Here is a 26,753-nt window from a genome sequence, read left to right as displayed (position 1 = left end):
ATGAAAGTCGGGACAACACTCCCTGAAGCAAACCAGCTCCAGCTCATCAATTTCCTAAAGAGAAATGCTAATGTGTTTGCATGGTCCTTAAAAGACATACACAGAATCGACTCAGGGGTGACCAAGCACCATCTCAACATCCACCCCGATGCTTGACCAGTAAAACAAAAGCTGAGTAGGTTCGCCTCCGACCGGCAAAAGGCAATCAGCGACGAGGTCGACCGTCTTAGAGAGGTTGGATTCGTAACCGAGGTGAAATATCCTTGGTGGTTGTCGAATGTAGTCCTCGTTAAGAAATACAATGGAAGCTGGAGGATGTGTGTTGACTACACCGATCTCAATCGAGCATGCCCCAAAGATTGCTACCCACTCCCGAGGATAGATCAGCTGGTTGATGCCACCGTAGGCTACGATCTCCTTACGTTCATGGACATGTTCTTGGGCTATAACCAGATCTAGATGGCACCACAAGACCAAGAGAACACTGCCTTTCAAAGTGATGCCTTTCGGCCTGAAAAATGTCGAGGCAACTTACCAAAGAATGGTCGATGAGCTATTCAAGCAATAGCTTGGGAGGAACATGGAGGTGTACGTAGATGACATGATCATAAAAAGCAAGTCGGCAGGCACACGTCTGGCCGACCTGGCCGAGACATTTCAGACCCTCAAGCGGTTCAACATGCGCCTGAATCCCTCGAAGTGTGCCTTCGGGGTCAGTTCGGGAAAGTTCCTTAAGTTTGTCATCCACTAGAGAGGAATAGACACCAACTCGGAAAAAGTTCAAGCAACAGAGATGTAGCCTCCCCGCTCGATCAAGGAAGTGCAACGCCTCGTTGGAAAACTGGTAGCACTCAGTAGGTTCATGTCGCATTCAGGCAACAAGTGCCTCCCCTTCTTCCGAGCTCTTCAATAGGCCGATAGCTTCATGTGGACCTCGGAATATGAGGAAGCCTTTGAAAAGTTGAAGGCGTATCTCGCTCAATTACCCCGGCTCGCCTCACTCGAGCCAGGCGAGGTCCTCGATTTTTACCTCATGGCCTCAACACAAGCAGTCAGCTTGGTGCTAATCCGAGAGGCACCATCAGCACAGCAACCCATCTATTATGTCAGTCACATTCTTATCGGACCCGAGGTATGGTATTGCCCGATCGAGAAGCTGATCCTTGCACTGATGAAGACGGCCCGAAAGCTGCGACCGTACTTCCTAGCTCACACAATCAAGGTGATAACCAACCAACCCTTGCGGCAAATCCTCTCCAAGTTTGATGCATTGCATCAGATGCTGCAATGGTCAGTCGAGCTCGGCGAATTCGACATCCAATACGCCCCTAAAATGGCCATTAAAGCCCAGGTATTGGCCGACTTCATCTCCAAACTAACCCTCGAAGACCATGTTGTTGGATAGGAACATAGCAAGTGCGCATGGACCTTGTATGTGGATGGCTCGACGACCGCTGAAGGAGCAAGGGTTGGACTCATCCTCAGAAGTTCGATCAGAGAAACCTAAGAACGGTTGCTCCGGTTACAGTTCAAGTCCACCAATTACGAAGTCGAGTACGAGGCATTACTCCACAGACTGCGCCTCGCCCTGGAAATGCATGTGGGCAACCTTGAGGCCTTCAGGGACTCTCAGCTGGTGGCGGGACATGTCAATGGGAGCTACGAAGCCCGAGATCCAACCATGCCCGTTGTACCTGGTAGAAGTAAGACGGCTCGCCCGTTGCTTCGACCGCCTCTTAGTTACGAGGGTACCCCATGCACGAAACATGCAAGCTGATGCCTTGGCTAGGCTAGCCTCCGCTCGCGGCCTAGGAGGAGCCCCAACAACAGAATCCCTCACGACCCCGACAGTGCCAACCCGCGACGTCGCCAGGACCGAGGTCTCACCGAACTGGATGGAGGAAATTCTCCATTTCAAGAGGGATGGAACATAACCCGACAACCCGATGGTCACGCAGCGATTAAGATGAACCCAGGCTTGGTATTGCAAGATTAGCGGGAAGTTGTACCGAAGAGCCTTCTTGCAACCCCTCCTATGCTGCCTCTCGCCACCTGAGGCCAAGATGGTTCTCACCAAGCTCCATGAGGGAATGTGTGGGGAGCACATCGGTGGCCAGACGTTGGCCTTCAAGATCCTCAGACAGGGATACTATTGGCCGACCATGTGCTGAGATGCCCAATCATACGTGCAGCAGTGCCAACAATACCAAAGGCTTGCTCAATTACAACACCAGCCTGCAGTCCCTCTCACCTCGATAGATGCAGCATGGCCCTTCACCTAATGGGGCATTGACCTCCTCAGGCCCTTTCCTCCAGCTTCGGGACAGCGACGCTTCCTTATAGTCGACGTTAATTACTTTACCAAGTGGGTCGAAGCTGAACCCCTAGCATTCATCATGAAAAAACAAGTTCAAGGCTTCACATGGAGGAACATTGTCACCCAGTTCGAGATCCCGAAGGTCATCATCATTGATAACGGAACTTAGTTCAACAACGCTAAGTTCAAGGCTTACTGCTAGTCGTACAGAATACAACTGAAGTTCAGCTCGGTCGCACACCCCCAAACCAACGGCCAAGCCAAAGTGATGAATCGGGCGATCCTAGAAGGCCTCAAGAAGAGGGTCTCGGGCGTGCTCGGGGCCTAGGTGGACGAGCTCCCTAGCACCTTGTGGGCATTGTGAATGACCCCCAAGTCCGCCTCAATGGAATCCCCGTTCAACTTGGCATTCATAATCGAGGCGGTCCTTCTGCCCGAGATGGTATTCTTGACCTTACGCATCATCACCTTCGAGCAAGACAACTTCGAGGAGGGCCTCAGGGCTAACCTGAACCTCCTCAAAGAGAAAAGGACCGAGGCGCACTTACATACCCTGGCCTACAAGAAGGCCACAGCCTGACTTTACAACCGTAGGGTTCGCCCAAAATCGATCAAGATCAGAGACCTCGTCCTTCGACAGACTGAAGTGAGCGACCCGTCAATCCAAATCTGAGCCCGAGTTTAGTTGCTTAGCCAAAAAGTTCAGTCTTTGCCCAAGTCGCATAGCTCGGTCCCCCAACTAGCGACTCGTCAGTCCAAGCCTGAGCTCGAGTTTAGTTGCTCGGCCAATAGGTTCGGTCTTTGCCCAAGTTGTGTAGCTCAGTCCCTTGACCAGCGACCCATCAGTCCAAATCTGAGCCCGAGTTTAGTTGCTCGGCCAACAGGTTCAGTCTTTACCTGAGTCACACAGCTTGGTCCCCCGACTAGCGACTCATTAGTGTAAGCCTGAGCTCGAGTTCAGTTGCTCGGCCAACAAGTTCAGTCTTTGCTCGGGTCGCGCAGCTCAGTCTCCTGACCAAGCGACTCGTCAGTCCAAATCTGAGCCCGAGTTTAGTTGCTCAACCAACAGGTCCAATCTTTACTTGAGTCGCACAGCTCGGTCCCACGACCAATGGCTCATCATGCCAAACTTGAGCCCGAGTTTAGTTGCTCGACCAACAGGTTTAGTCTTTACCCGAGTCGCGCAGCTTGGTTCCCTGACCAATGACTCGTCAGTCTAAATTTGAGCTCGAGTTCAGTTGCTCGGCCAACAGGTTCAGTCTTTGCCCGAGTTGCGCAGCTCGGTCCCCCGACCAATGACTTGTTAGTCCAAATCTAAGCCCGAGTTCAGTCGCTTGACCACCAGGTTCAGTCTTTACCTAAGTCGCGCAGCTCGGTCCCTCGACTAGTGACTCGTTAGTCTAAATCTGAGCCCGAATTTAGTTGCTCGGCTAACAAGTTTAGTCTTTGCCTGAGTCGTGCAGCTCGGTCCCTCGACCAACGACTCGTCAGTCCAAGCCTGAGCTCGAGTTCAGTTGCTTGGCCAACGGGTTCAATCTTTGCCCGAGTCGCATAGCTTGGTCCCCCAACCAGCGACTTGTCAGTCTAAATCTGAGCTCGAGTTCAGTTGCTCGGCCAATAGGTTCAGTCTTTGCCCGAGTCGCGTAGCTTGATCCCCTGACTAGCGACTCGTCAGTCCAAGCCTAAGCCCGAGTTCAGTTGCTCAGCCAACAGGTTCAGTCTTTGCCCAAGTCGCGTAGCTTGGTCCCCCGACCAGTGGCTCGTCAATCCAAACCTGAGCCTGAGTTTAGTTGCTCGGCCAACGGGTTGTCTCTGCCTAGGTCGCGTAGCTCGGATTCCCGACTAATGACTCGACAGGTCCAACCCCGCCCAAGCTTAGCCGCTCGGCCAATAGTTTCAACCCTCCCCGAAGCATGAAACACGACTCGCCGAGTGACCCCACGACAGACCAGCCCGACTACCCCTCACAAGCAATCAGTCCACATGCGACACTCCTACACTACAAGCCAGGCGCGCCCCTAGCCCTCTTGCAAAGACCTGTGGCATGCCTCAATTGGGGGGAGAAGTGATAAAACATATTTTGGGCCCTAGCTACGTCACAACCGACGTTGTAGCACGACCCTGCCAAGTCAGCACAAGGAGCACTTCCGCGTGCCAAGTCGGGATCCGTACCAAGGCACCCCTCGGTAGATCCTATTCCGAAAAGCTCGGGACAACGTCGTATGGTGCCATTCTGTGCATTTCGGGACAACGGCTGCACAAGGTTCCACCTCGCCCCTTAGGGATCGGTTGTTGCACCAAACCCGCGTACGATCGATCCTCGCGCAGTAGTATAAAAGCCCCTGATTGGCATCTGGCCAAGAGGAGAAGAAAAAAGGAGAATCAATCACTAAATTAATCTTCAAGGGGCCAAAGTCAGGAATCACCCAATGAGGGCCTTCTGTGTAGGAGTGCGATCACCCCCGGAAGAGTGATTGAGCTGCTTAATCCGAGATGCCCTCCTTGAAGATGGTGTTAGTGTCCCGACCGAGAGGCACTTCCCCCCTCAAACGACGTTAGTGCTAGTCATAGGTGCCCAACAAGCCAATCACGTGAGTGATAGCACGTGTGACTTGATACAGAATCTTTTTGCTTATTATATTTTGGCATATATCACTTTATAACTATTGCATATATGCATATATATATTGTGATGTCCTTAGATTTGTGCAATGGGAATCGAATCGTGATGAGATTACGGTAATAAGATCGATTCATCTTTAAACACAAATCCTAAATAATCTCGGTCATAGGTTACTCGAGAGAGACATCGTGATAACCGGACAGATTGGTGTGCTGTATACCCGTCCATATGATGGATGCAACTGGTCTCATAGTTGCTCGTGTAGGGACACTAGGGATATAGTACAGGTGCTCATTGGAGAATAAGTTCACTGATTGATCCACTTACGAAATGTTGGATGGTTGATGATGCCTTATTGTCAGACAACGATTTTGTAGTCCTAGTGGTGTATCTGGTCCTTAGACTTGAGACACCAAGGATGTCCTGTATGAGTACTCCACTCTTTGATACCAGACTTATAGGTTTGACTATCTCAGATCTAGTACAACTGGTCATTGGGAGTGGTAGTCGACCTTACGAGGGCTATTGAGTGTCGATAAATGATCATCCACTCTTGGTGTCATGAGATGAATATCCCATGTGTTCTTGCTCAGACAAATCCTTGGCCAGAGTCATTTGGGTTGAGAGAGAAAGAGTTCTTCGGAAGAATCCGATTAGAGCGAGACTCGAGTAGAAACCGTTTGGGTCTGACAGTACCATGCTCGATATACGGTCTATGGGATATTAGATGGATGAGGGACTATAGGTGCATGATAACTGAGGACAGACAGGTCCAATGGATTGGATTCCCCTATATCGTTTGGGGACTACGACGTAGTGGCATAGTACGTCCGTAGTCGATGAGTCAAGTGAATTATTACAAAGATAATAATTTACTGAGTTAGAAGGAGTTCTGACACATATGACTCACGGCCAGCTCGATATTGGGCCCAGAGGGTCACACACATATGACAGGCATTGCGATGAGTAGAGGTTCGGATATGAGATATCCGACGGAGCCCTTGTCTTATTAGATATCCAAAAAGCCCTTGAATTATTGGATCCCATGTACGAGATCCAATAAGAGCCCATGAGAGATTATTGGATAGAGATCCACTAATCTAAAAGGCTTGGGTTATTGGATGCATATCCAATACCCACTAGGCGAGGATCTATTAGGGTTTGACAAGGGACCTCTATAAATAAGAGGGATTCAGAGCCTCGTAGGCTAGAGCCTTTGCTTGCCTCTCCTATTCTCCTCCCCCTTTTCACCTCAAACTTGGAGTTTTGAGGAGCGTCGTCGCAGCCCTGCTGTGTGGATCATCGCTAGAGAGGAGGACGCTTGACCTCCTTCACCCTATCCTAAAGATCTGCAAAGAAACAGAGATATACGATCTCACTAGGTAACACAATCTACTCTATACGCAGTTTTAAGTTTTGCGGATTTTGCGCACCAATCTTCGCACGACGACGAACATCTCTTTGGGAATCGAATATTTTATTTTCTTATTATTCCGCTGTGCATGTGATGTCTCCCTCAAGATTTCCCAACAGTCAACACCCCAACCTGCAGACATGCTCAATCCCGACGCCTCCCCCTACCGATCGAAACTCCCGACATCGACTCGTGGACTAAACCGTACTGATTTATCAATCATGGTACATCAATTCATCAACACTGAGTATCGAGAGAAAGTTTCACTTCGTATAACAAACTTAATGTATCGTGACAAGTCATTGTTGATCGAAACATAGATCGCACAACAGCTTGCCATAAATGAGTGCATCAAAACAAAACCTCTGTACATAATGGAGGAAAGTCACCTACCGTCGTCTTCATTCACGAAGGGAGGGAGAAGATGTTGGTGAAGGACTGGCTTGATACCATGTTAGAATGAAAGGAGAAGAAATTTTTTTATTTTATTGATTATATATTTTATGTATATCATAATCCTATTTATAGTGTGAAAGATAATCAAATGAATCTTGTAAACTAAACTAAGGAATAAAGAGATCATTCATCCTGTCAATCCCAGCCCCCACTCTACCACTAGTAGTTATACCTCGTCAGGTAGATGAAACTTGTGCATCTCAAGCTCAAGCATTACCTTCGCCATCCTTGGCTCAAAACCATCCAACAAACTCAGAATTCTTGAACGAGTTGATCACCCAATCGATCGACCTCCTGACTAAAGTTTGAGACTATCTTGATTAGATGGATCGACGGCTGGAGGATACTTATAGAGAAATTAAGTAAGACAAATAATATGAGGCAGTGTCATACTTACAGTATTCTTTTTATAAGTATATGGATCAAATTAAAAGATTTCAACGTACCAAGATGAGACTCTTTTTATAGAGACAAAACTATTTCAGATGCATAATTTTAACATGAAAAGATATATGAAACTGTAGAAACATTGCAAGAGCTTGTTGAACAAAAATAGTTATGACAGAGAATTCAATTGAGATAAATTTCTCTCATTATTCATATCTTTAATCTAATAGTAAAAACTTTTAATTTCACAATGCTCTAATCTTTATATACGCCTTCAGGCTATAATGTCAAAACATTCGTTCTTTTTAAGACTGCTATCTTCTTGAGCATATAACACAATTGTAATTATGTAACTTTCATTAAATATTTTTGTATACAAATAAGAATTGCGTCTATCGTGATGCCATATCTTATGGATAAATCATGATCAATTATCCATTTGATTCTATTCATTTTTCATTGTTAATTGGTTATAATTATCACAAGCTCTATAGTAGATTGTTTTTTTCTTTGACATTCCTTGTATTTTTTCTTGATTCCTACAATATCGTCATCAATTTATAAAATTAATTTAATTATTATTTTTACCTTATAAACAAGGTTATACAATCAATAAAATAAAATTTCTATTTCTTCTCTTTCATTCTAACATGGTACCACATACTTTGGACCACAGCAGAGAAACTTGTCGTTGGCTGAATGTAGTGGTCTCACTGTTCTCAGACAAGAAGTAGCCACATGAATCCATAAATGCAATCACCGTTCCACCACAGATTTTGAACTTGTCATACAACTACTCCTCACGACCATTAGAGTTAGGTTGAAAAGGCATCAAATTTCGAACTTTACCCTATCACAGGCCGAGCCAACAACAAAAAATACACATGGATTCTATAAGACAAATAAATAAAAGGAAGCTCATGACACACGCAAGGATATTAGGATGAGCCACACAACACAAGCATCTATACATTATCCAAGGCCTGTTGCAAAGCAGCATTGACAGCACAAAGTAGTATGGAACTCAAACTTATGATCATGATTGTTAGATATCCCAATCGATGTCAATGTTGGAGAAAACCTCATAGTCAGTTGGTCCATCCACAAAGCTACAGGCGGCCTGAATGCCTTCCAACAAAGACAGGCTGAAAACTATTGGTTCTCGAGGGGAGCATTTTGTAGAACAACACCAATCCTAGAGTAAAGATGGCCTGCAGCTTTGTGGAGTCACCACGGATTGAGAAGAAAAACAACATGGACAGATGAAACAAGACTACACAAAAATGCATAATGCATAAGACCCTGTCCATCAGTTTCCCGTCGTTACCAGCTGGGAATCCCTGAACTCTGTACACAAACAAGAAGTTATACTTGTCCGCTACGTATCGGTAGCCAAAGTAGATGGCACCTACAGGAACCACGAGCTGAGCAAACAAGGAATAGATCATGGTGAGCGCAAAAATTGTGAGATTAAAAGCATAGTACCGTGCAAAGTCAAATGTCTGCTTTGGGGTGTGGAAGCTCCTGTCTATAGGATACACTGAAAGATCTTGTACTTCGGCACCATTCAAATCCAAACTATCAACTCTATCAGAAACGAGAGGCATCCGCAAATTGCTTTCTTCATTGATTTGCTCTACTGAGTAGTCCACATTTTGTTCCGGAACTAGTTGAAGCATGTCATTCTTCCGGAATTTCTTCAGAATGTTCTTTATCCAAGGCATTGGAGCCAACAAATCAAAGGATATCCCAAGAAAGGTGCTCGTGATGAGAAACGCAAGGGTGGAGAGACAGGACCTTGACAGGAATGAAGCACTCATATACTGCTCGATTTGTTTGCAATCTTCCCCATCCATGTAACACCTCCCCATTCGAAGTATCGCACTATCAAGTGATGACTCCACCATTGCACGCAAGAGATTGAGATTCACCAAGAAGAAGCAAACCATCTTTAGCAATGCAGCTCTCTGCTCCCCAGAAACAGTGAGATGGCACTCGAACTTGGAAAGATAGGACAGTGCACACGGGATGATTATGTACATGCTCACGAATATGAGGACATTAGGCAAGAACTGGAGAACGAGAGCCCCAAACCAGCTCGAGCCCTCAAGCCAAGTTAACCATGACTGAGCATGATCAACGGCCTCTGCATTAATTATCCTTGCAGCACTCTTCATTGCGCTGATGATTGCAAGAGGTGAACTGCAAAACAGAAGCATCAGGAGGAGGCAAGTGTTCACAGCGTTCTTCCGCAATCTCAATGAAAGCTTGCTCAAGCCCAAGTGGTTCCAGTAGATGTCTTCTGCCGGCGGGGCCCTCTCAACCCTCCACCGGCTCCGCTCGAGCTGGAGCTCCATCAGGGGGAAGAACTGCCCGATGGGCCTCTTCTTCCTCTCCGACCTGAAATCCCTCACGGCCTTGTTGGCAGTGTAAACGTCTTTAAAGACCACGAATGCAATTCCGGCGCCAGGCGCCCGTCCATCCTGGTAGTCCAAAAGTTTCCTTTGCAGTACCAACCTCAAATTCTGCAGCTTTCTCAGCCTTTCTCAAATTCTGCAGCCTTCCTCATCCACAGATGCTCATCAATCTAGATGCCTTCGTCACCATCGTTCGATAGGGATCGGGCGTCCGACGAGCTTCGAGCCAAGAGATGTCGTTCTGGACATTGGTATATTGAATCTCATATTTTGATGATGAAACTAATTGATAATTATGTTTATATTTTAATCTGTGTTTTGAGTGATACAGGATGCTTCGATCATGATAAGACAATTAAAGCAGGAAAAATCATGTTATGCTGGAGGATAACATGTCAGAATATTAGACGTCGGACCGGAGAAACGGTCGACGTATCGATAGAAGGCTTCGGGCCATGGATTCGGGCATTGGGCCAAGAAGAGCGGATATTAATACAGTGTCAACTAGCCGATTGGACAATAGGCCGCAAGAGAGGACGATGCGCTAAAAAATCGGACGAAGCGTTGAGGGACCAATGAAATTCCGAACAACTTAATTAATGCTTAGTATTAATTGTTTAGATCGAAGTATGTTTTACATGTGCAGGATTAACTACGATAGTAAGGCATGAAGCAAAATGAAGTCCCTGAGTCAAGGACACAATTTCGTTGGGAGTTCGAGAGTTCGTCGGAAGTTCTGACGGAACCAACCGAGAAGTCTCGGAGCTTGCTAGAGAAGCTCATCGAAACTCGCCAAGAAGATCATCGTGAAGTCCAGAAGCTTGCCGAGAGTCCGCCAGAACTTTACCGAGAGATCGTCAGAAGATCGCCGGAAGCTCGCCGGAAGAATAGACATAGGGACTTGTTTAGCTTAGCAAATATCTTAGGATTTCGTAGTTAGCACATAATTGGGCTTGGATTTGAGCTAACCCAATTAAGGGCCAGCTAAGCCCATGTAAGGATTGTGTTGGGCCAAATAAGAGGCCCAAACAGTGTCTCAAGAAGTCTTACAATCGTGGCATAGTCTTCGAGACTATGTCAGGCAGTGGTACTGCCAGTCTGGGCGATTGTACCGCCCCTAGCGAGGTGCCAAGTAGTGGTATTGCCCAGCACTGCCCCCCAGGCGATAGTACCACCAGATTGGGTGATAGTACTGCCCAGGACAGTATCAGTGTCAAACTGACATTGGGCGGTGGTACCGCCCGTGCTCGGAAAACTCAGGATGGGAAAGTTTTAGGCTCAAAGTTTAAATCAACTTGAAGCCTATAAAGACCCCTCTCATCCTTGGTTAAAGAACACAAGCACAGAGTCTAAAAGCAAAGAAACATTGCTGCAATCTCTTTAGAAATTTCTTCCTCCAAGTCTAAGTATTAGAATTCTATTTAGAGAGTAGAGTGAGTGTTTGTAAGTTTTATCTCCTAAACCCGGTAAAAGGAGAAGAGGGGTGTAAAAAGGTGATTGGTCTTCGCCTATTGAAGGAAGACCGTTAGTGAATGCCGATGGCTTCGACATAAGAGGAATCAGAGGAGTGGATGTATGTCACGATGACCGAACCATTATAAACTATCGTGTTCTCTAGTTTGCATTTTATTCTTGCTATTACCTTATTGTGAATCTCCTTAAGTGCTTATTGCCTTCAATTCATTACGTACGCTTTCAAGTTAAGTTTCCAAAATCGATTTTTCGTCAGAAACGATTTTTATCGTATGAAGGTTTTTCAAACCGACGTAGTTTTTACCGATGCACTAATTCACCCCCCCTCTTAGTGTCGACCTTGATCCTAACAATTGGTATCAGAGCCTTGTTTTCTAATTTGGTTTAACACCTAAATAGAAATTACTCTTTTTGGCTTTTAAGAGGGTCACTCTCTTATTCGTCCTCTCTTTTTTAATGGGACGGACTATACTTATTGGAAAACTCGAATGAGAGTTTTCTTGCTTTATTTGGATTTGAACTTATGGAAGATTATCAAATCCAGTTTTAAAAGGTCTTCTCATTCAATGAACTATTGGAATGATTTGGAGAAGAAGATGTTTTCTTTAAATGCTAGAGCTATGAATGCTCTATTTTGCGCTTTAGACAAAACTGAGTTTAATCGGGTTTCTACTTGCAAAATGGTTTTCGATATTTGGCGCACTCTCGAAATCACACACGAAGACACTAATAGAGTAAAAAATTTGAAGATTATTTTTTTAATATATGATTTTGAGTTGTTTTGTATGGAACTAAGAGAGACTATTGAAGACATGTACACCCGTTTTACATGTGCAGGATGCTAGTCATAGGTGCCGAGCAAGCCAATCACGTGAGTAATGACACGTGTGATTTGATACAGAATCTTTTTGCTTGTTATATTTTGACATATATCACTTTATAACTATTGCATATATATATATATATATATATATATATATATATATATATATATATATATATATATATATATATATATATATATATATATATATATATATAGTGATGTCTTTGGATTTGTGCAATGAGAATCGGATCGTGATGAGATCACGAAAATGAGATCGATTCACCTTTAAACACATATTCTAAATAATCCCGGGCATAGGTTACTCGAGAGAGATATCGTAATAACCGAACAGACTGGTGTACTGTATACCCGTCCATATGATGGATGCAACGGGTCTCATAACTGCTCGTGTAGGGACATTAGGGATACAATACAGGTGCTCATTGGAGAATGAGTTCATTGATTGATCCGCTTACAGAATGCTGGATGGTTGATGATGCCTTATTGTCAGACAACGATTCCGTAGTCCTAGTGGTATATCTGGTCCTTAGACTTGAGACACCAATGATGTCCTATATAAGTGCTCCACTCTTTGATACCAGACTTATAGGTTTGGTTGTCCCAAATCTAGTACAGCTGGTTATTGTGAGTGGTAGTCGACCTTACGAGGGCTATTGAGTGTCAATAGAGGATCATCCACTCTCGGCGTCATGAGAGGAATATCTTATGTGTTCTTGCTCAGACAAACCCCTAGCCAAGGTCATTCGGGTTGAGAGAGAAAGATTTCTCTGAGAGAATCCGATTAGAGCGAGACTCGAGTAGAAACCGTATGGGTCTGACAACACCATACTCGATATACGGTCTCTGGGATTTTAGATGGATGAGGGACTATAGGTACATGGTAACTAAGGACAGACAGGTCCAATGGATTGGATTCCCCTGTATCGTTTGGGGACTACGGCGTAATGGCCTAGTACGTCCATAGTCGATGAGTCAAGTGAATTATTACAAAGATAATAATTCACTGAGTTAAAAGGACTTCTGATAGGTATGACTCACGGCCAGTTCGATATTGGGCCTAGAGGGTCACACACATATGGTAGGCATTGCGATGAGTAGAGGTTCGGATATGAGATATCCGACGGAGCCCTTGTCTTATTGGATATCCAATAAGCCCGTGAATTATTGGATCCCATGGACGAGATCCAATAAGAGCCCATGAGAGATTATTGGATAAAGATCCACCAATCTAAAATGCTTGGGTTATTGGATGCAGATCCAATACCCACTAGGCGAGGATCCATTAGGGTTTGATAGGGGACCTCTATAAATAGGAGGGATTCAGAGCTTCATCGGCTAGAGCCTTTGCTTGCCTCTCCTATTCTCCTTCCCCTCTGCACCTCAAAGCAGGCTTGGAGTTTTGAGGAGCGTCGTCGCAGCCCTGCTATGTAGATCACTGCTAGAGAGGAGAACGCTTGACCTCCTTCACCCTCTCATAAGGATCTGCAAGGAAACAGGGATATACGATCTCCCTAGGTAACACAATCTATTCTATACACAGTTTTTCAATTTCGCGGATTTTGCGCACCAATCTTCGCACGCCGACGAACATCTCTTTGGGAATCGAGGATTTTGTTTTCTTATTCTTCCGTTGCGCATGTGATGTCGCCCCCAAAGATTTTCCCAACACAGGATTAACTATGATAGCAAGGCATGAAGCAAAATGAAGTCCCGGAGTCAAGGACGCGATTTCGTTAGGAGTTCAAGAGTTCATTGAAAGTCCGGACATTCGTCGGAAGTTCTAATGGAACCAGTCGAGAAGTCTCGGAGCTTACTAGAGAAGCTCGTCGAAACTCACCAAGAAGATCGTCGTGAAGTCCAGAAGCTTGTCGGGAGTCCACTGGAACAGTACCGAGAGATCGTCGGAAGTTCGTCGGAAGCTTGCCGAAAGAATAGACATAGGGACTTGTTTAGCTTAGCAAATATCTTAGGATTTCATAGTTAGCATGTAATTAGGCTTAGATTTGGACCAACCCAATTAGGGGCCAACTAGGCCCATGTAAGAATTGTGTTGGGCCCAATAAGAGGCCCAAACAATGCCCTAAGAAGTCTCATCGTCGTGACACAATCTTCGAGACTGTGTCAAGCGATGGTACCGCTAGTTTGGGCAATTGTACCGCTCCTAGCAGGGTGCCAAGCGATGGTACCACCCGGTGGTACTGCCAAACTGAGTAGTGGTACCGCCCAGGACAGTGTTAGTATCAGACTGACACTGTGTGGTGGTACCGCCCAACGCAGGCAATGGTACTGCCCATGCCCGAGAAACTCGGGATGGAAAAGTTTTAGGCTCCAAGTTTAAATTAATTTGAAGCCTATAAATACCTCTCTCATCCCTGGTTAAAGAATAGAAACACAGAGAGTCTAAAAGCAAAAAAACGCTACTACAATCTCTTTAAAAATTCCCTCTTCCAAATCTAAGTATTAGAATTCTATTTAGAGAGAAAGTGAATGCTTGTAATTGTTATCTCCTAAATCCGGTAAAAGAACAAGAGGGGTATAAAACGATGATTGATCTTCGTCTATTGAAGGAAGACCGTTAGGGGATGCGACCTCGATGGAAGAGAAATCGAATGAATAAATATATATCACGATGATTGAACCACTATAAATTGTTATATTCTCTAGTTTATATTTTATTCTTGCTATTTCCTTACTGCAAACCTCATTAAGTATTTATTGCTATTAATTCATTTCGTACGCTTTCAAGTTTTTAAAATCGATTTTTCATCGAAAATAATTTTTATCCGACAGAATTTTTACCAGTGCACTTCGAGACGAGGTACTCCAGGGTGCATATATCAAAGGGCATGACAACGCGGTAGACCTTTTCAGGATATCGATGCTGAAGGTACTCCTCGAGCGGGGCCTTGGCGGCGGTTAGGGCTTTGGGGATGCCCTGCACCATGATGGTGAAGATGGAGATGGAGCTCGAATTGGGGTCACTGGGATTGCCGTTGCCGTCGCGGAATCGGGTTATCCGGAGGTCGTCTACCATCCGAGTTATGCCGAGATGGGCGACGGCGACGACAAGGACAACGAGGAGGAGGTGGAGCCAGATGAGTGGGGAGCCAGGGCGGAGGTGGGAGATGGTGGTGCGGGCGAAGGGGTCCGCAAGGAGGACGGAGCCGGCGTAGAGATTGAGGGGCAGGGCAGCGACGAGGGCGAGGAGGACGAAGAAGCTAGCGCGCTCGATGAGGAGGAACTGGGCGGCGTCAGCGCCGCAGCGTAGGGCGATCTGGGCGGGGGTGGCGTGGTAGACGGCGAGGAGCTTAGCGGCAAGGGCGGATGGGCCGGGGAAGCGGTGGTGGTCGGACTGGAGCTTGACGAGGATGAAAAGGAGGAGGCAGGAGGCGGCGCCGGCGGCGGAGATGTTGAGGAGGTACTGGATGTTGCCGTACCACGCGGCGGCGGGGTAGTCAGGGTCCGCAGAAGGCGCGGCCGCGCCGGCCATGGACGGAGCGATCGAGAGCGCGCTCATGGGTCTTTCTCCCTCATAGGGGGATGAGAGAAACCCCAACCCTGATCGAGAGAGACCCGACTATGAATCGTCTCCGTTGGGCTTATTTTAGAATAACCAGAAAATTATAGCGTCAGCCTCTAAACTAAACTCCACCGTCCGATATCCTCCACAAATATCGGATGATATGTCAATCTAATATAAAACGCTCATGAAATCCCAAGTTTCATTAAATCTTAAGGATACAAATTATTATGGGAGGGAGAAGAAGATTAGCGGCCACGGCGAGGCCACTCGAGGCGGTCGTAATGTATTTGTTTTAATGCGGAAAAGAAAAACCAACAAATGCAGAAAACAAAAAGGGAAAAAAATTGGGCTCCAAAGGATCCGTCTGCTTGCATGCTCCCATTTGTCCAAGAATAATGCCTTGTGGTGTTGCCCTCTTCATGAAACTTCATGGTGGTGTTGCCCTTTTCATGAAACTTCATGACCTTATCGATAAGATAAACCTCTTCGGTTGTAAAGCCACTCTGTGGAGCCAACCCATCCATCGTAAACAATTGGTTAGAGAATTGTTTATCCTGTGCTAGCCAAGTCAGCGTGAGAAGGTTAGGGCCCGACCAATAACAGACACATCGATAAAGAAAGGAGATATTATTTAGCTTACGGTTGCACAGCCTCGGAGGATAGGCAATATCTCACTACCACTTACTGAAGCCCTTTTTTCTAAGGCAAACTTAAGAAGAGGGTATACAGAAAAATTAGGTCATCATACTCGAAGAAAGACGAAAGCTTGTCCATTTCAACAAAACATCCCCTCTACATAGTGCACGAGAGCCAGATGAGGGGGTAACTATGAATGCAAGTCAAATGGGGGTAACTTCCTCACCATTTCTCCAATCTGTAACTTCTGAAATGAAGGTGAGTCCATTGTCACTGGCCAAACCAATCTCTCTCGGACTAATTGCAGTGCATGCTAAGGTTATCAACAGAAGAAACCCTTCTCACCAGTTGCATCCACATTGTCTTGAGTAGCAATCTCGACCTTTGGAAAGTCCCAATTGCATCTATAGGCAATCCTCTGTTGCCTCCGGTCTCAAAGAGATCATGACTCTCCATGGAGGGCAAGCTAAGAGCACTCATCTGCACTTGGGGTATATTTATCTTGTAAAGCCATAGTGCATGTGGAGCTGCTTTCCTCTGTGAAAGAGATACCTGACTCTTAACACTCTGCAGAGCTGGGCCAACCTTGGTTAGACCATATGACATACATCATCATCAACTCCACGGCAAAGAAAAAGAAGAAAAGAAACCTTTGAACTTTGTTGATTAGGTTAGAGAAGGTAGTCTGTCGTCATTCACAGTTTTTCTTTTTCTTTGTTGTGCTACACATCGAGAAGCACCAACTTGGAGATTAGTCACATAGAGAAGCTTGGTCTGGCATAAATATTGATGTTGCCAAGTTAATGTAAAGCTTGGAAGGAAACCATCAGTAGTTGACTCAAACGTGTGGAACGACTCTAGCATTTGGTCTGCAACAGAGTAGAGATGACAAAAACAGGAGTATTCATCAACTTCAGTGATGGGGTAACGTATAGCAAGCTTTGTCAGGGGTATGACTGCTACCAAGCTTACTGAAGGCTTGAAAGAAAACCATCTTTAGTAACTCTAATATGAGGAAATATAACAAGGGCATGGATCTTAAACAGGAAGGTGGTGACATGAATCTTCTACCAAACCTTGAAGGATCATCTTAGTGAACACAGATTAGATACATTGCATCAAGCGTTGACATGATATGCAACTGTTAGGAAAAGAAATGGGTGCTGGAAAGTGGTTGGTAGCATTGAAAGAGGAAAGGGATGGAAGTAAAAGAAGGTAAGACATAATTCATGATTTAGAAGCTCTAATTTCAATGGAAGACAGCACTACAATTGATACGCTATAATTCTTCCAATCATAATTGGTCTTACACAAGAAATCAGCATCCTGGATTCATTTCTGAAATTTACACATATCTGAAACATCAGTATTTGCTTAGCGGATACATACACAATGCTTTATTGATCATTCAGAGCCTCTCACTTTATTTTGGGATGGATTTTATTTGTATTTTCGAAGGAAAACAAGTTGCTTGTCTCCTGCTTTCTCCAGAATTATGTGTGGCCTTTTCTCATCATTGCTACAAATTCTTCATAATTGATTCTACCATCCTGTGAAGAAGTAACATATATTTTTGCTCTTGTAAGGGCTCAGGTATACATGCAGGTAGGTAGTAATGCACAAGAGGGAGACAATCACTTACTTTATCAGTATCAACATCATCAAGTACTTCATTGATGGTTGCTTCATCACCCATTCCATATTGTGACATGGCATGTTTCAGTTCGTCTCTTGTAATATACCTGGTGAAGAATTCAAGAAAGCAGATATCAAACAATTAGATCCATTGTTACAACCTCGATTGATGAACATCTGTTTTGTTTGGTGCTATTTTGCAAAGAATAAATGTTTGGTGATTGTGCTGCAGTCAGGAACTGAGTTCTTACCCGCTATGATCCTTGTCAAAGTGTTCGAAGGCCTTCAACAAATGCTCTTCTTTCTCTAGTTTATGGCGATGCATCGTAGCAGCCATGAATTCAATGTAGTCTATAGTCCCATTCTTGTCTACATCTGCCTGTGACAGAAAACGAGCGTTTCAGACTGTTCTTTGGTGCAGGTGATAGGAAAAGGAGATTGCATTGCAGTCTTACTGCGTCCATGAGTTGCTTGATCTCATCTTCGGTCAGCTTCGATCCCAGCCTTCTCAATCCAGTCTTCAATTCTTCAAGTGTAATTGTGCCACTCCGATCGGTGTCTATGTTATTAAACGTATGTTGTAATCCCTTTAAATCCTCTTCTGAAAGAGTCTCTGCGATTACCTTGATCACTCAAGAAGGCATCTTAGGTCAAAACTACAGCAGTTAATATAGAGAAAAACCTGTATAAATTTTCCAAAAGCACTACCTTCAGCGCAAGTTTCTTTAGCTTGTTCATAGCCCTGAATTGCTTCATTCTGGTAAGAACTGCACTGTCAATAGGCTTATCTGATGCTTCACCACCTTCTCTCAACCATGGGTCCTCTGCTTTATCCAAACAAATCCAAGTTACGATGAATGTAATCAGTATAATGAACCAGTCAAGCCAACAGATTACAAACAGAAGAAATTAAGCTTCATCTTTGTATTGTCAATGTAATGATATGAGATTCTAACCAAGGGCCTGAGCAGCAGTAATTCTCTGCTTGGGGTCTTTTGTCAACATCTTTCTGATGAGGTCCTTTGCACCACGGGATATTGTTGGCCATGGTTGACTTTCGAAATCAATGTACCCTTGTGATATTGCATCAAATATACCTTTCTCCGTTTCTGCATGGATTTTTCCCGCTTAGATTCATCAGTAACAATTGTCAAAAGCAAATAATGGTTAAGTGGATCACATCAGAAGTAATTGTGGTAGATACCTGCCCAGAACGGTGGCACACCACTGAGGAGAATATACAGTATGACCCCAGCACTCCATACATCAATCTCCTTCCCATAGTTTTTCAGTAACACCTCTGGAGCAATATAATATGCACTTCCTACCACATCTTTGTAGACTTTACCTGGACACACATTTTAAATGGCTTAGAATTTAGCAGAATGTTGCAGCTGCATTATGTGTGATGTGCTTTCTCTAACATATCTTTGATTTAAGTGGAGCTCATGTAAGGGGTATTGTCCTATTGCTTGCCACAGTTGTATCTCAGGAAAACATAGGGTGAACCAGAACCGAAGGAGAGGTAAAGCGGACTTCAATCTCAAGGATGTTGGCTAAATAGATCTTTTAGTTTGTGAAAATTTATGACATAGTAGTTGATATAAGGATCATCTTTGTGGAAATCAGTAGCACAGGGAATAGATTGAGTTCGTGCTAGATTATGGAGAAGTAAGCAAGCAAGTTGATGCCCAGCAATCGTCATCGCTCAGTGGCATTTTTTTTTCTTTTTATGGTAAAGATAGAGCGGACCTTCTTCGATGAAGACGGAGAGTCCGAAGTCTGTAGCCTTGAGCTCAGCATTTTCGTCCTTGCTCACCAGCAAGAAGTTCTCCGGCTTCAAGTCCCGGTGCATCACGCCCATGAAGTGGCACACATTCACCACGTTGACGATGTCCCTGCACACAGCGGCCGCCTGCTTCTCCGAGTAGCTTCCCTTGGCGGTGATCCGATCGAAGAGCTCCCCGCCGGAGCACAGCTCCATCACGAGGTGCACGCTGTCCTTGTCCTCGTATGCGCCCTTGAACTCCACGATGTTGGGCTGGCCGGTGAGGTGCTGCAGGATCAGCACCTCCCTGCGCATGTCCTCCATGTCACGCTTGGTCACAAGCTTGCGTTTCGACACCGACTTGCAAGCGTACTTCCGGCCTGTCGACTTTTCCGTGCACAGGTAGGTGACCCCGAATTGGCCGCGGCCAAGCTCCTTGTCGAGCGCATAAAGGGATGTCACGTCGACCATGGGATTCCCCAGAACCGGTCCGATCTTGGCTGAGGAAGGTGCTCTGCCGACGGAGGATAGTGCTTGTTTGGGCTTCGAAGGATCACTCTTGGGAAGGGAGGCAGCGGGTGGAGGCGGAGGTCGAGGCTTGACAGGGCCGGAGGTGATGGGAATTTCGTAGGTTCTGTTGAAGCAATTCCCCATTGGCGCTCGGGATTCGTCTTCCTCTGCCACTCTCGTCTTCTTGTTTCGGCTGCTTGGTGATTTCTAACGGGTTTTAAATAGACTTTACGAGGAGGAGGAGGAGGAGGTCGGTTCTGCTACCTTTCTTCTTCCTCCACCTCTGGTTCTACTTTCCTTTTCCCCCTTCTTTTCTTTATGCTCCTTGAGCTGTCTGTCGATCTCGACGCGGGAAAGAAGATTCAAAGTATGCTGCCGGATAACGCAAAGGAATCGATATTCTCAGGAGACTTCGAGGAAGAGGGAGATATAGATCAGTGAGCTTGGCAAGACGTTGCTTCTTAATTGTCATTTGGCGTGAAGGATGTGACATTGTTCCCGCCACACCCTAAATAAGCTCTATGTTACATTCTATAATTATACTTTTGTTATATTGAGATCTTTAAGTGAGATATTTAAATCTATTGTTCTAATAAATTTTTTCTTTTTTAAATTTTTAATTCTGATGTTTAGGATTTCGATATAACTTTTGAAGACATACAATCGAAATACTAAAAATAATTAATTATAAAAGATAATATTTTCTTTATTTTTTATGTTAAAATATTATCATAAATCTTAATAGCTTAAAGAGTCTAATATATAATAAACTCTGAGGCACCTTCGCATGTCAATCGAATTAATAAACTAAATCCAAGTGTATTAAAAAAAATAAAAATTACAATAATCGTTAGAAAATATCGCTCTCAGAAAGAATCATCTATTTATTGGACGGTGGACAAGACCTCAAGGAATGATTGACGTCAGGAGATTCTTTAAAGTTGTGGATCAGATCAAGATCAACACAACAAAAGCAATCTCATTTTGATATCTTTTTCTTTGTGCGATTCTGGTGACAAGCGTAACTCATCCCTTATTTATCATTCGGAAAGAACATTATATTTCTCTTCTGACAGGATATGAGTTCATGATCAGCTGGTAAGCATGCAAGGAAATGAAGTAGATAGTGATAGCTTACCTCTAAATGGATGGGAATCCTGCACAACTCAAAACAAGTTTCTTTCATATCCTCTTGGCCTATTGAACCAAATTGCCTTTTGATTTGAAATCCATGGTTCATAAGATAAAAGGAGAAAACGATAATTGTATATGATTAAAAAGTAATTCATAATTCATTTCTCATGCTTAACTTACTGTGAAAAATCTACAACATAGCCTTCTTCAAGTCCACACCGTTCATATTTGTCTCTAACTATGTCGAAATATATAAAATTATACTGACGATATTTTTTATAAGATCATTTTTGTTGCTTAAGTTAGAAAGGAGTTCGAAAGACTCAGCTTAAGTTTTAGAGAGAAAAAGATTCATATTTGTGTGAATGCACGTGAGGTTTACATCTGAATACTATTACTTTTGAACCAACAATGTGATGACATTTGGTCTTCTCAATCTTATGTTAAGGTGTTGACCATATAATATTGAGATATTAATCCTATGTCATCACGGTGTTGGCCATGTGACATTGAGGTGTAGATGTTAAAGTGCCCCTCATGTGATGTTGAGATGTCCTTCATATGACAATGAAGTATCAATTATGTATATATTAGTACATTAGGTGTATTCCTCTCACTCATAGAAAAGTCAAGTCACAAAGTGGCCCACATAAGTCGATTGGCATCGAAGCTTATCATGAATGAATTGCGTCTAGGTCAATTTGGCTATATCCAATGTTGAAATGCATTGTGGGTTAATTTAGTTATGCATATTATTAGAATGTAATTGGTTTGATTCAAGTATGAATACACTTTAACTATGCTAATGCACCTTAGGTCGATTCAACCATATGTATTGGGTTTAGTTAATTGTCTATTTTTTTTATTTGATGAATTAATGGATTCCTTATCAGCTCATCAAGTACGGTTGAAAAGATCACTTGAGAAAAGTCAAAAATATATATATTTTTTTTGGTTAAGGGAGAATCTTTTATTTCAAAAGAAAAAAATAAAAAAATCAATAGAAATAGAATGTGACATAAGATGATTTCGTGATAGAAAAAAAATGGAAGAAGAAGATGATATTTTATTAGGCATGATGAACAAAAATAATTAAATTATAATAAAAAAAAATTAAAGAGTGATATTAAATGTTATTATTGTAAAAAATTTGGTCACGTAAAGACATCTTATTAGAAAAAAGAATACAAAGCCAACTATATGCAGAAAATAAGGAAAATAATATATTGTTAATGACTCCTTCACAAGTTAATAATTTCTTAAATGATATTTAGCTTTTTAATAGCAGTTGTTCCAATTACATATCATTAGATATCCAAAGGTAGATTTAGAGATAGACAAATAAATCTAATTAGAAGGGAAACAAATAATTGAAATGAAAGGTAAAATACCTTGATAATATTTTTTTCTCTTTCTAATTTATCATATAACTTATTGACTATTGGATAATTAATAAATGATAGATATTTAATATATTTGATGATGATTCATACACTATTAAAGATTAAAAAAAATCTAATTTGATTATACTAAATATTTGCATGACTCAAAATAAAATGTTTGCATTTGATGTTTTGAAAAGCATATTCTTATTACAACTCAAAATAATGAATCAAATTTATGGTAGTTAAGATATAAACGTATTAGCATTAAAGATTTAAGGTTTTACGTAAAAAAAAAAAGATTTTAAGATATGGATGTATTTATGACCAACAAAGTAAAAAATTATTTTCTATTGAAAAAACACGAAGAGTATCTAGTTCCTTTGAATTAATTCATGTTGATTTATGGAGACCAATAAATATAAAATCACATAGTAAAAATTAATATTTTTTTTTTATTTATCGATGATTATAACTGTATAAGTTGGGTATATTTTTTAGAACTGATACTTGAAATATTTAATAATTAAAAAAATTAAAACACTTATGGAAAGGCAAAATGGTAAATATATAATGATAATTTGAATAGAAAAAAGTGATGAATTTATATTTAATAAGTTTAATTTTTTTTATGAAAAAAATTATACACATAGGGAATTAATAACAAAATGATGTAGTTGAACATAAGAATTGGAGTGTAGTTGAAATATCAAGAAGTTTACTTAAGGGAAAACATCTTCCAAATTAGTTTTCGATAAAAACATATGCAAATAGTTTATTTATTGAATATTTCATCAACAATAACTATTATAAATCAAGCTCTTTTTGAAGTTTGATATGGTATAAAGTCAAGTATAAGTTATTTAAGAATATTTAGTTATATTGCTTATGCTTTGGTAAATTCATAAAATCATCGTAAACTTGATGAAAAATCTAAAAAATATATCTTAATTAGTTATTACTTATAATTCAAAGTATATCAATTATATAATCCTATTAGTGATAAAATTATTATTAATGGAAATATTATGTTTGATGAAATAGTAAGTTGAAATTTGGAGAACAATAAATATGAAAATTAAATTCAGATCGTAATAGAACTAGACACTTAACATAATCAAATAATAGATCTTATTTCAAAAAATTCATCGTCAGCTTCATCTAGTAACAATTCAAATTTATTAGATGATTTCTCGGATCAAACCCCTTCAAGAAGGTTTACAAGTTTTACATAAGCAATTGAAAAAAATGAATGACAATAAATAATGAAAAAAGAAATCAAGCCAATTAAGAGGAATGAAACCTATAAGTTAATAGACTTGTGGAAAGAAAAAAAATTATTGGATCGAAATGAGTGTTCAAAATAAATTATAATATAAATGAAAGTATTGACTTATAGCAAAAGGATATTCGTAGCAAAACTTTGGATGATAGAAATGTTAGAATTGGGTTCCGTTGCGATATTTTAGCCAAGACTAAGTCCGGAACGATTCCTCGGAGATATCCGGAGGAAATCTTCTGAGATCTCATCTCATCGTAGACCCTCTGCTCTCGCCTATTAAAAGACAGGATCTCTAAGGGAGTTAGTGTGTTAGAGCGTTATAACGTCGCATCTCTCCGTTGAGGAATTCAGTTATTCTCCTTGACTCTCTCCCAAAACCCTCTCCCCAAAATCCATCCATCAATCTGAGTGATCCTGTGAAAGGATAGGAAGAGATGAGAAAGGGTCTACTCTTCGCACTCCCTGCAGATTCCGCAGCGCGATCGGATTAAAGACGGAGCCTGCAGCAATCTTGGATCACGGTGCTGAGCAGATCAAACAAGATCTCTGAACGGATGGCATCAAAAGGTACGCATCGTATAATTTGATCTATGTATTGATTTCAATCCTGGCATATAGGTTAATTATGCATTATTGACTTAGCATAATTACAGATTTTTATGCTTACAATTGGTATCAGAGCCCGGTTTTTGAAATCATGCATTAGATCTGTAAATTAATTTACGATGCATAATTACCTTTGTCTTCCAAGAACTGCTAAGCAGTAATGGTCACCGTCGACCTCGCTGCAAATCTGCGATTACGTCGAGTAGCGTGACGACATTACAGAACTCGTCCACGTGACGGCATCACGGAACTCCGTCCTTGTGACGGCATCACGGAACTCCGTCCTTGTGACGGCATCACGGAACTCCGTCCGTGCGACGGCATCACGGAACTCCGTCCGTGCGACGGCATCACGGAACTCCGTCCGTGCGACGGCATCACAGAACTCTGTCCGTGCGACGGCATCACAGAACCCCGGTCGCACACGGCCAGAATCCGTCCATGCGACGGTCGGCCGCACGCAGGCAGATAGCCCAGGTGGCGGCCATGCGTGAGTTGGCCGTGCACAGGCGGCGGCCGCGTGCTGGCAGCTGCCACCCGCGGGCAGGAACCGTCGTAGCGGCAGCGGCCGCGCGTGAGCAGTAGCAGCCCCGCGGCGGCAGCGCCGTGGCGGCAGTGGCCGCGCACAGGCGGTCGCTGGCAGCCGCGCACAGGCGGCAGCTCGCAGATGCGTACTGGCGGCCAAGCCGCAGGCAGCAGCGGCAGCGCCGCTCGCGCAGGCGGCGGCGGCGATGGCAGATTAGGGTTTTGGCATATTTACGTTTTTGTCCTCGAGGATAGGGTTTTTAAAAATTTACAGTTTTACCCTTTGCAAATATCGTAATTACATTTTATGTTCTGTCAACATATTTACGGTTTTACCCTCGGGTCTAATTTCTACCAAATTACAGTTCTGCCATTCGCATATTTTCGATTTATATCCTATCAAATATTTTCGGTTTTTATCATTATGAAATTGAGAAATTTAGGTTATATTCTCAATTATAAAATTGATAAATATCATTTATTATAATTATGATTAATTTTAATCATGATTATATTTTTTGATTATTTGATTGGATTTAATTTTGATTAAAAAAAAAGAACTATAAATTATGGTTTATTTTATGGTTTTCTCATATGAATTATTCATTATATATGTGGTAAATAAAATTAAAATCCAATTATCATTTTTTGGAATTTTTATTTATTTATTCACATGTATATGTTTGAAATTATCATATGAGTTTTATTAAAGTTCAATAATTATTATGGTTATTTTATTATTGAACTGCTTTACATAAATGTTCAATAATTATTATGGTTATTTATTATTGAACTTCTTAGCATTAAATTTCAATAATTATTATTGTTATTTATTATTGAATTGCTTTGTATTAAAGTTCAATAATTATTATGGTAATTAATTATTGAATTACTTTATATAAATGTTCAATAATTATTGTTGTTATTTTATTATTGAATTGTTTTACATTATTGTTTAATAATTATTATGGTTATTTATTATTGAATTGTTTTGTATTAATATTCAATAATTATTATTGTTCTTTATTATTGAACTGTTTTGCATTAGTATTCAATAATTATTATGGTCATTTTATTATTGAATTGCTTAGCAAAAATTAAATAAATTGATGAATATTATTTGTAATTCATTTCCCTAAGTTCTATCTGACTAGTAGCTGCCAAAGTGGCCTAGGATGATAGACTTTTGTGATATAAATTACAATAAAAGCTTTATTATTTATAGGACATTTTTATTTTATATCATGGCATTAGTCTTGAAGTCACCAAAGTGATCTGGACTAATGACTTATAAAATAATATTAAAGAATTAGTCCTAAATGATATTAAAGAAATAATATTCATAATGACACATATAATTATGAGATTTAGATAATCCCAAAGGAGAATCTAATTCAAATAATTATGTGATGGAGTAGGATGATACTATTTTAGATATCCTTGCAGTTTAGGGTTGTATACCCAAAGGTAACAATACCTATTCCTCAAGGATGGTATCAGTCCTCCAAAATATTCTTGAGTGAACACTAGATATGTTAATATTTCACCTAAATGTGTAATATAGATGACATCAATAGTTCATCAATTTTTGACAAACTCAAAGCATTAATGTTGTTATATATATTTTTGCAGTGGTACTTCCGCATATACACTTATATGCTTCAAGTGTCCCTGTACTTTCTGGATCAAATTATTCAGAATGGTTAGAGCATGTGCAATTCACACTGGGTGTATTAGATCTTGATCTAGCATTACTTGTTGAAAAGCCTGCAGACTTGACTGATGAAAGTACTGTAGAACAAGTTAATGAAATGAAGG

At 42.0% G+C, this 26,753-nt stretch overlaps 1 protein-coding gene and 1 pseudogene across 1 annotated transcript; both read right to left on the bottom strand.

Annotated features, from left to right (window-relative positions):
• Positions 1-8,233: 8,233 nt before the first annotated feature.
• On the bottom strand, positions 8,234-15,480 carry LOC135636197 (CSC1-like protein At4g35870; annotated as a pseudogene).
• A 1,860-nt stretch (positions 15,481-17,340) lies between these two features.
• On the bottom strand, positions 17,341-20,384 carry LOC135636194 (calcium-dependent protein kinase 29-like). Its single transcript, XM_065147815.1, has 8 exons — positions 19,481-20,384; positions 18,933-19,076; positions 18,685-18,837; positions 18,437-18,552; positions 18,184-18,351; positions 17,980-18,107; positions 17,736-17,835; positions 17,341-17,643 (listed from the first exon to the last, which is right to left on the bottom strand). Exons 1-8 carry the CDS (start codon positions 20,148-20,150, stop codon positions 17,587-17,589), a joined length of 1,536 nt encoding a protein of 511 aa, XP_065003887.1. The 5' UTR covers positions 20,151-20,384; the 3' UTR covers positions 17,341-17,586.
• Positions 20,385-26,753: the final 6,369 nt, after the last annotated feature.

The sequence above is a fragment of the Musa acuminata genome, chromosome BXJ3-4 (genome assembly GCF_036884655.1).
Source record: "Musa acuminata AAA Group cultivar baxijiao chromosome BXJ3-4, Cavendish_Baxijiao_AAA, whole genome shotgun sequence".
NCBI classification, from domain to species: domain Eukaryota; kingdom Viridiplantae; phylum Streptophyta; class Magnoliopsida; order Zingiberales; family Musaceae; genus Musa; species Musa acuminata.
Note: the sequence above shows the minus strand (reverse complement) of the source record. Positions and strands in the feature narration are given on the sequence as shown.